Genomic DNA, 9,680 nt, shown 5'->3' on the forward strand with positions numbered 1-9,680 from the left:
TAGTGGTAAAAGGGGGTGGGGTTTCCATTGAGTTGCTGGGCTTCCTTTTTTGTAATTTTAGGAACAGGGCTGTGTGGCCCCCCGTCCCTTGATCCATTTGGGCCCCAGGGATCCCATCCCCTATAGCAGACCAATTTTTATTTTTCCTAAATACAAAAGGATGGGGGGTGCAACCCCTCTCCCGGGGCCAATTCAGGCCCCGGGGACCCCATCACCCAGGGACCGGACGTTTTTATATAAAAAATATTTTAAATTTTCAGGGAGGGGGCCGCGTGGCAGATTATGAACCAGGGATCACATTCCCTAGGAGCTTTGCATTTTTTTAAATACAATTTTATTTTCATGGAGGATGCTGCGTGGCCCTCCTCCTGGGCCATTTTCCGGCACCGGGGACCCCATTTCCTGGGGCATGGCCATGTTTATAGGGACTGCAGGGGAACCTGAAGGCTCCTGCGGTCCCGGCCAGCTCCCACTTCCTGCAGAAGCCTGCATTGCCTTTTACTCACAGGGAGCTGCTAACATCCAGCTCCCTGGGGGTAAAAAGCAAAGTGCTCTTGCTTGTTCAAACGGAGTACACTATTTGCTGTTGGATGTTGGGAGCAGTGCTCCTGCTTTCCCATTGCAAAATGCAATGTCCCCAGGGTGGGTACCCTGGAACATTGCTGGAGCTGGCCCTGGGGGATGGCGGTCCCCAGGGCCATGAAGAACTCCTGGAGTGGGGCCATGCGGCCACCCTCCCATCGTGTTTATGTATTCCCCGGGGAGGTGTTGGTCCCAGGGGCCTTGGCCTCTTCTCTCAGGGTGAGTCAAGTGGGTATTAGTGTTTCTTCTTACATTCGTGTTTCCTCATAGAAGGAATATCTTCCAGTTCTTGCCATATATTTGGATTCCCAAATGTTTCTGATGCTATTTTATTATTACTTTGTACTTATCTTCTTGTGATGTCAAATTTAGAGCTCTTTATTATAACTTTAAAGGACGTATTGATTAAAATAGATATTTTTATTTTCTTGCCATCAGCGTGCAAGATATGTGCAATGTTGAAATGTAGTTAATTTCAGTTGAAAAATAAGATAACTGCATCATCAAAATAGATCTTCCCACCTCTGAGTTTTCATTGCCCATAAAGGCTCAACTTTCACAAGGTCTTTCTTTAGATTCCAAATACATGGGTGTTATATCCTTGTGATGATGCAATGTTCCATGGTCTCTGTGCTCACTGGATTCCAGAGTGTGGAATCCAGGGGGCAGTACACAGATGAGCAGTCACTGGATGTGTTGGTCTTGGATCTCCCTGGGGTTGTTACTGTAAATAAACTACTTATTTTATCTTCAACTCTGCTCTACTTGAAGTCATTTCAGTGGCGACGAGGATGGGATCGTTTTGAAGAATTTCAACTGAACTAATGAAGACTTCATGAAGAAAATCAATTGATGAACTGAAGATTTTCTTTCAACTGATGAATACAACAACCCCAGATTATAATTGAACATTTCTGTGGATTTCCAAGGCATTTGATGTATGTATTCAATTTTTTTTTTACCTACATCGTGTTAATGTTTCACCTTTAAAACTTATCATTTTGCGTTTAAAAATCCGAACTAATTGATAATCTCTTTGTGGTAAAATCTTGCCACTTTATTTTACCTTTTTGCGCAATTTTAATACCTTTGCCTAAGCGTTTGCCAAAGTATAGCGCAATTTCGACATTTTTTTTAACATAACGCAAACCCAACGTTAAAGATCTCCATAGACTGCCAACGTTTCTTACTTGAAAAACGCTGTATACTTTTGACTTGATTCCTTCGCGTGCACTCGATCCTTCATTGTGTTCGTATCTTCTCAAGCGTCTGCAACAACAAAGCATCTACGTCAGGATACGTCACCGCTCCTACGTCACGGCGCATTATCACGCTACTACGCATACGTGGCGGCCATTTTGAATCACCATGGCAACTTGATGCCATTGATCTTCACGTCACAACTCGGCTGCAACTTCTTTGTTTACACGCGTTTTTACACGCTACGTGCAATTTCCTTCGTTACAGTTTAGAAAACGCTGCCAAACTTGTTCATTTTAATAACGTTTTCTTTTAACCTCAAGCATTTCTATAAACTGGAACTGCTTAACAATAATCTACTACTGCTACAGTCTACAGCTACATTTAACCTGACAACGGTGACTACATTATTTATTTTAATTCAACTGACAACGGTGACTACATTATTTATTTTAATTCATTATTTTATGCTAAATGTGACAACGGTGACTTCTTTTATTATTTTAATTATTTGTTTTTCTCCATTTTCTCTTACTGTTATTGTGTGCTTGTTATTACTTCTGTGAATAATATGGATGTTTCATCTTCTGTGATTGCTCCCCCAAAATTTTTACAATCTCCTGGTCCTCCACCTATGAATTGGGAAGATTGGTCTGAATCCTTTGAGACTTATTTAGAGGCAATAGGTGGTGATGTATTTTTGCCATCCAGGAAACTAGCTTTATTAAAACATAACTTGAGAGTTGAGGGCAGGAAAGTCTTAAAAACTTTACCCACCATCATTCGTGTCGTTTCAACTGTTGTTGACAATGATGAAGGTAGTGAAACCAGCGAAACAAGCGCAAATGATACATCCATAGATGTATATTCAGATGCATTAAAAGCATTAGAAGAAAACTATGGAAAGAAAACCAGTATTGTAGTTGAAAGGCACAAATTTTTCTCCAGAGCACAACTACCCGGCGAAAATGTGCAACAATATGTGGCATGTTTAAGAACTTTGGCCATTACATGTAAATTTAAAGATTTACACGAGGAAATAATTAGAGATCAATTTATAAACAGAGTTAAAAACATAAAAATTCAAGAACGTTTACTTGAACTCAAGAATCCATCTTTGCAGAAAACACTTGACACTGCTAGAAAAATGGAGAATACTTCCCATTATGTTAAGGAGTTAGGTTCTAAAGATGAGTCAAGTAATGTTAATGCCTTAACTTCAAATCACAAAAAGTCAGATTCTAAAAGTGATAATAAGGAATTTAAACCCAATTTCAGAAATAAGTCAGTTTTCACAAAAAGAGTATGTTTCAGATGTGGTAGTCAAAAACACACTGCTGACTTCAATAAATGTCCTGCTAGTAAAGTTACCTGCATTAAATGTAAAAAAATTGGCCACTTTGCTAAGTGGTGTAGGACTGGTGATAATAGTAATTGGAAACGTTCGGTTAATCTAGTTGAATCAAATGTTGAAAGTGATGATGAAGAAATTGACAGCAATGACAATGATATTGAGGTGATGATGCTGCAAGATGACTTTGTCAATGATATATCTGATGATTATTGCCCACCTAAATGTGAAGTGTTAATAAATGAAGTATACATGATGTTATGGGCAGATTCGTGTTCACCGTATACCATTATTGATAAAGATATGTGGGAAAATGGGAACAAATACTCCTTAATAACTCCTGATGCACAACCTAAAGGGTATTGTGGCATTAAATTACCAGTTGTGGGTTATTTTGATGCTAAAGTGACTTTCAAAGGAAGGTCTTGTTTAACAAAAGTATATGTTGTTGAGCGAGGACGTGCACTATTAAGTTAGAAAGATCTTAAAAAGATGGGATTACTACTAAACCCAAATCATCCTGATCAAGTAGTTTTAGCTTATGATTATCTTGACCAAGTTTTACTAACCAATGAGGATTCATCTTCAAGATGGGAAACTATCTTTCCAAAATTGTTTAGCAAAAATTTAGGATGTCTGATCAAATTCGAACATAAAATCATATTAAAAGCTGACAACACTCCATCTGTCCACAAAGTAAGGAATGTACCTTTTGCTCTACGGAATCCTTTAAAGGAAGAATTAAATAGGTTATGTGATGCTAAAGTAATAGAACCTATTGAAGCTTCAGAATGGCTTAGTCCCATCGTTTTGGCTCGCAAACCCAACGGAAAAATTAGGATGTGTGTTGACCTGAGGGATCTAAATAAAAATATTTGGGTGGATAGATATCCCCTACCTCATATAAATGAAATGATTTCTAGTATCAAAGATGCCATGTATTTTTCTTCAATTGATTTGTCAAATGCATATCACCAAATCAAGTTACACGCTGATTCTAGACATCTGACATCCTTTATTACACCGGAGGGTGCTTTTCAATATCTCAGGATGCCATTCGGATTGGCATCTGCGTCCTCAGTTTTTCAGAGAGTCATGTGTAGCATTTTGAAGGATGAACTGAATGTTAGAATTTTTCAAGACGATGTTCTTATTTGGGGGAAGGATTTAACTTGTCATGACCATGCAGTTCACAATGTGTTGCAAAAGTTACATGATGCTGGTTTAACTGTGTGTGGCGAAAAATGCAAGTTTGGAGTGAAAGAAATTGATTATCTTGGTCATACCATCTCCAATGAGGGTGTTAAACCTAAAATGAAATTATTAGATGCTATTGAGAAAGCACCTCACCCCATTAATAAGGATCAATTACGATCATTTTTGGGACTTGCAGAGTACTATTCTAAATTTGTCCCAAACTTCGCTGATAAAGTACATAGTTTAAGACTACTAATGAAAAAAGGTACCTCTTTTGTATGGTCAACTTTGTGTCAACAAGCCTTTGAGAACATCAAAGATGATATCACAAAAGCTGTAGCTCTTAAACCGTATGATCCTAAACACCTTTCTATTATTGTAGTGGATTCCAGCGCTTATGGTTTAGGTGCTGTTCTTATGCAAAAGCATGATGGAATTGAACGAATCATAGCCTTTGCGTCTCGCACACTTAAGGGTGCTGAACCTTCATATTCAGTAATTGAAAAGGAAGCGTTAGCATGTTGGTGGGGTATAGACCATTTTAAGACTTTTATTTGGGGAACTTCATTTGAATTAAGAACTGATCATCGACCTCTTATTGACATTTTTACCACTAAAGGTGCTTCAAGAGCTACACCTAGAATAGCAAAGTGGTTATATAGATTACAAGGATATAATTTCCAAATAAACTACGTTCCAGGTCATAAAAATATAAGTGCAGATTGTTTATCTCGCCTTCCTTTGCCTTGTGTCAAAAGTGATACAACAGAGGACAATGATGAGTGGTTAATTGCCAGCATTGAAGAGTCTTGCAACAATGCATTCAGCAAGCAGGAATGGGTTCAAGCTGTGTCTGATGACACTTTGTTACAACAAATTATCAACAATCTACACGTTGGTGTAGATCTGTCTTCTCTAGACAAGTCCATCTTGGCAGACTATAAGATGGTCTGGCCGGAATTATCATTTTATGATGGAATTCTTAGGAGAGGTGACAGATTAGTTGTACCTGCAGTTTTGCGTGACAAATTATTGAATTTGTTACATGAAGGACACAGTGGAATGACTAGCATGAAAAGAAGGGCTAGAAATGATTTTTGGTGGGTTGGAATGGACAAGGACATAGACAGGTGTGTCAGAAATTGTCTGGCATGTATGTCTAGTGACAAGTCTCATAGGTCCCAAGAAACTACCATCTCTGCTACTCCTTTTCCTGACAAACCGTGGGACAAAGTGGCTATCGACATTTGTGGTCCATTTCATGTTAAGGGTATTGAAAACAAGTTTGCAATTGTCTTGATGGACTTTCATTCAAAGTGGCCGGAAGTGGCTTTTGTCAAGGATATTAAGGCCTCCAATATTATTGAATTCTGTGAAGGAATCTTTCGTAGAGAGGGCTATCCAAGTATTATCTTATCTGATAATGGTCCTCAATTTATAGCAGAGGAATTCTCAGTTTACCTTAACAAAGTTGGTATTAAACACATGACAACGTCTGTATATAATCCAAGAGAAAATGGTTTAGTAGAAAGATTCAACCGAGTGTTGAAAGAATGCATTCAACTGGCCAGCAATAATGATGATGATTGCAAAAATGCTGTCAAAGAAATGTTGTGGTGTTACAGGAATACTCCCCACACAGCTACTGGAGTATCTCCATTTTCTTTATTAAAAGGGCGTGCGGCTGGATCTAAAGTCAAGCCCGCTTGGATGTCCAGAAACCGTCCAAGTGTAGTTGACAACAAGATTTTAACAAGTAAGGTTCAACGATATCAAAACAAATATGTTAATTGTCACAATTCGAAAATCAACTGTAGTGGTAGAACATTTAAGATTGGTGATTGGGTACGTTCACAATTAATGGGGAATCGGAAACCTGGTTCTTCTAAATGGTCTAAACCCAAGCAAATTGTCTCAGTTACTGGTAACGTCGTGAAACTAGATGACGGTAAACAATGGAATATAAGAAGCATTACAAGATGTAATGATCTTGAATGTAAACACATTTTTAGTCAGGCTGTACGTTCTCAAAAAACATCTGTTGAGAAGAGAAATGATGTTCCTGTTTCTGCTTCCACTTCTTTATCCACTGTGCCCAAATGTAATCCTGTTTCCACTTCAGTTCCCACCTCAGTGTCTTTATCTACTAGGCCTAAAGGTAAACCTGTGTGGATGAAGGATTATGTTTGTTCATGATTTGATAACATTCTGACACATGATATTGGGTTGCAGTATGGTTTCTTGTTTTTTCTTTTAAGTTTTATTTTATTGTTTTTATAGAAAGGGAGATATGTTATATCCTTGTGATGATGCAATGTTCCATGGTCTCTGTGCTCACTGGATTCCAGAGTGTGGAATCCAGGGGGCAGTACACAGATGAGCAGTCACTGGATGTGTTGGTCTTGGATCTCCCTGGGGTTGTTACTGTAAATAAACTACTTATTTTATCTTCAACTCTGCTCTACTTGAAGTCATTTCAATGGGCAAACTGTATTAATTAAGTTATAATTAAAATACCTTGAGTAAAAGCCCCTTTGTCCTCATCCATAACCCCAAACCCTTTGGCTTAATGCCGGATTTCAACATGTATCTTCACACTCATTACTTAGACATTTTATAGCTTCTCATTTTTTTAGTCTTGCCTGATATATTTATATTTCATATTCTCAAATGGTAGCAGTATCTGCTTCAGATTTAAAGTGGTATTAGGTAGTCACAAACCTTCACCAGGTTTACATTTAGTACTTTTCAGAGTTGGCTAACAGGTCAACAGCTAAACTGGCAGTTACTCCCATTCTTCCTACTTTTGGCTAAACAATCCTGGCCATCCTAAATCCTGCTGGGCCTGTTGTTTCCTCTATTGCAGATATAAACCAGGCAGCAGTCTGTCTAAGATTTAGACGTGGGTGATTTCTCCAGCCATATAAAGAATATATTATGGTTTTCTCATCTTAAAGAATAGACACATTTGCCTTACTCAACTGCTTGCTTAATTACAGTCTTTAAAGGTACCAAGCTACATGTGATCATGCCTAGTGGCAGTCTACCAGTACATAGACTAAGGCAATTATCCCTACAAATGACTTTCCTGAACATGGAATATTATCAGAGTTGTATTAAAAAGTTAATTTCTATCAATTTTTCAAGATACGTAAATTTACTTTTTTCCTTACAAAACCGAAAAGTGAAGATAATACTGAGACCATCTCCAACTTATCAATTGTACCTATGTTTACGTTGCTCCCCAATACATATTTAAGATCAGAAACGGCATCTGGCATTTTTGGTTTTGTTTCTGACAAAGACTGTTATGTCATCATCGTGTCATTCGCCAGGACTCGATGTTCCCAACCATCGAGTTGATAGCTGCTCCTATTTACTTGATTTTTTCTCATGATGTTGGATATGCATATTTAATGAGGAATTCACATTTACATGCCCTATCACTTTGACATGGTTTAATCAAATAACCAAAGCCTGGGTTCAGAAGCAAAACATATTTGGAAGGTTGGTTTCCTGGCATTTAGGACTTGAAGATTTGTCCTCGAGTTTATTATCATGTACCGCTAAGATATACAGCAATGACAGAGGATCTACTTATAGTCCTGCAGTTGTCAATTCAATTGTGATCGAGAAGTCTAATATAAACTCTGAAAAATACAAACATTTATTGGCCTACTCCAAACACAGAAATCGAAAGCTGGGGAGCTTAAACAATAATTGGATCAATAACTTGGAGCATCAGTCTTGATTATTTACAGCCTTCATCTGGATGAAAATGTTATATTCACTGTAATATAAAGGTGCAGGTAGCATAACCTCCTACTGATTAATCCTACTCGGTCTTAAAGATTATATCCTATTGGTCAAGAGACAATTGATTATATGAGTAACTATCCTTTTGTCTACAGATTCTAAATATCTGATTCAGGTATATGGCAACAGCCTTGAAAAGGCAATCTTGACCGGTGGATTCTCCACCAGAGATGTATGTTTTTCAACATTAAAAATAAGACAAGATTTTTACATGTTGGTCAGGATTCACTCTTTGTCTTCCGCAGGGCATTAATAAATTCTTTGTTTTTTAGACTATAAATAATAGGGTTGCACAACGGAGCAACAGCAATGTATGATAAGGACATTATTTTGTTGTCTTTCACTGAATACGTTGAGGTTGGACGCATGTATGTAGAGCAGACAGATCCGTAGAATAAAATAATAATAGTAAGGTGGGAGGCACATGTAGAGAAGGCTTTGTGCCTCCCGCCTACTGATTTGATTTTCAAAATTGAAGAGACAATATTGATGTATGATATGGTTACTAGAACAAATGACAGTATTCCGACAATTGAACCAACTGTGTAGGTTAAGACTTCAAAAGTTTTAGAGTTGCTACAAGATATCTTCATCAAGGCTGTCACATCACAAAAGAAGTGGTTGATTATGTGGGACTCGCAGAAGGAGTATGTAGACAGTAATACTGTATGTGCAGCTGGGATTATGAGACCAAAAACCCAGCATCCAACAGCCATCAGAAAACATACAGCCATGTTCATTATTCTGATGTATCGTAAGGGATTGCAAATGGCCACATACCGGTCGTAGGCCATCACTGTCAGAAGAAGGATTTCTATGGACACCATAACCATGAAGAAATGCATCTGAAGGAGACACTCAGTGAGTGACACGCGGTTTTCGACTAGAAAGAAATGGGATAGCATTGGTAGAAAGATGATTGAGCTGTAAGTGATTTCAATGAGAGACAGATTGGTGATGAAGAAATACATTGGTGTGTGTAGATGTAGGTTTGAGTATATTGTTGTCATAATAAGCAGGTTCCCCATTAAAGTTACCAAGTAAATCAGAATAAATGTAACAAAAAGCAAAATTTGCAAATGTGGGAAATCAGAAAATCCAACAATCACGAATACTTCCTGTTCCTCTATGCTCAGATTTTCTTCTTTCATTTATGAAAGGTCACAGTTTGCTTTTGATAAACACCTGAAAACAAATACATAAAATTAGTACAGTTGAATACTCTGCAAAGGGTTATCCTACACATGCATAGTGTCAAAAATAAGTTTAAAAAAGAATTTAAATCAATCAAGGAATGTGGAGACAGAATTGTACATAACATGTTTTATCTTATAGATGAAATACAGGATGTATTTTGCACCATACTAAAGGGAAACTCAGGGGTCATGCTTTATCTCACAGATGAATCTCTTAAGGCTCAAGCTAAATCTCATAGGTAAGAAACTTAGGAGTCATGCTCCATCTCATAGATGAAATCCAAAAGCCAAAGAATGTCTGTTTTGCTTCTGTTCCTGTGCCGAGGGGGCATGGCCTA

General features: G+C 37.9%; 1 protein-coding gene across 1 annotated transcript; it reads right to left on the reverse strand.

Annotated features, from left to right (window-relative positions):
* Nucleotides 1-7,974: 7,974 nt before the first annotated feature.
* On the reverse strand, nucleotides 7,975-9,297 carry LOC147700768 (olfactory receptor 5V1-like). Its single transcript, XM_086928475.1, has one exon. It carries the CDS (start codon nucleotides 9,295-9,297, stop codon nucleotides 8,365-8,367), a length of 933 nt encoding a protein of 310 aa, XP_086784601.1. The 3' UTR covers nucleotides 7,975-8,364.
* Between the last annotated feature and the right edge of the window lie 383 nt (nucleotides 9,298-9,680).

Source organism: Lissotriton vulgaris, chromosome 7 (assembly GCF_964263255.1).
Source record: "Lissotriton vulgaris chromosome 7, aLisVul1.2, whole genome shotgun sequence".
NCBI lineage: Eukaryota > Metazoa > Chordata > Amphibia > Caudata > Salamandridae > Lissotriton > Lissotriton vulgaris.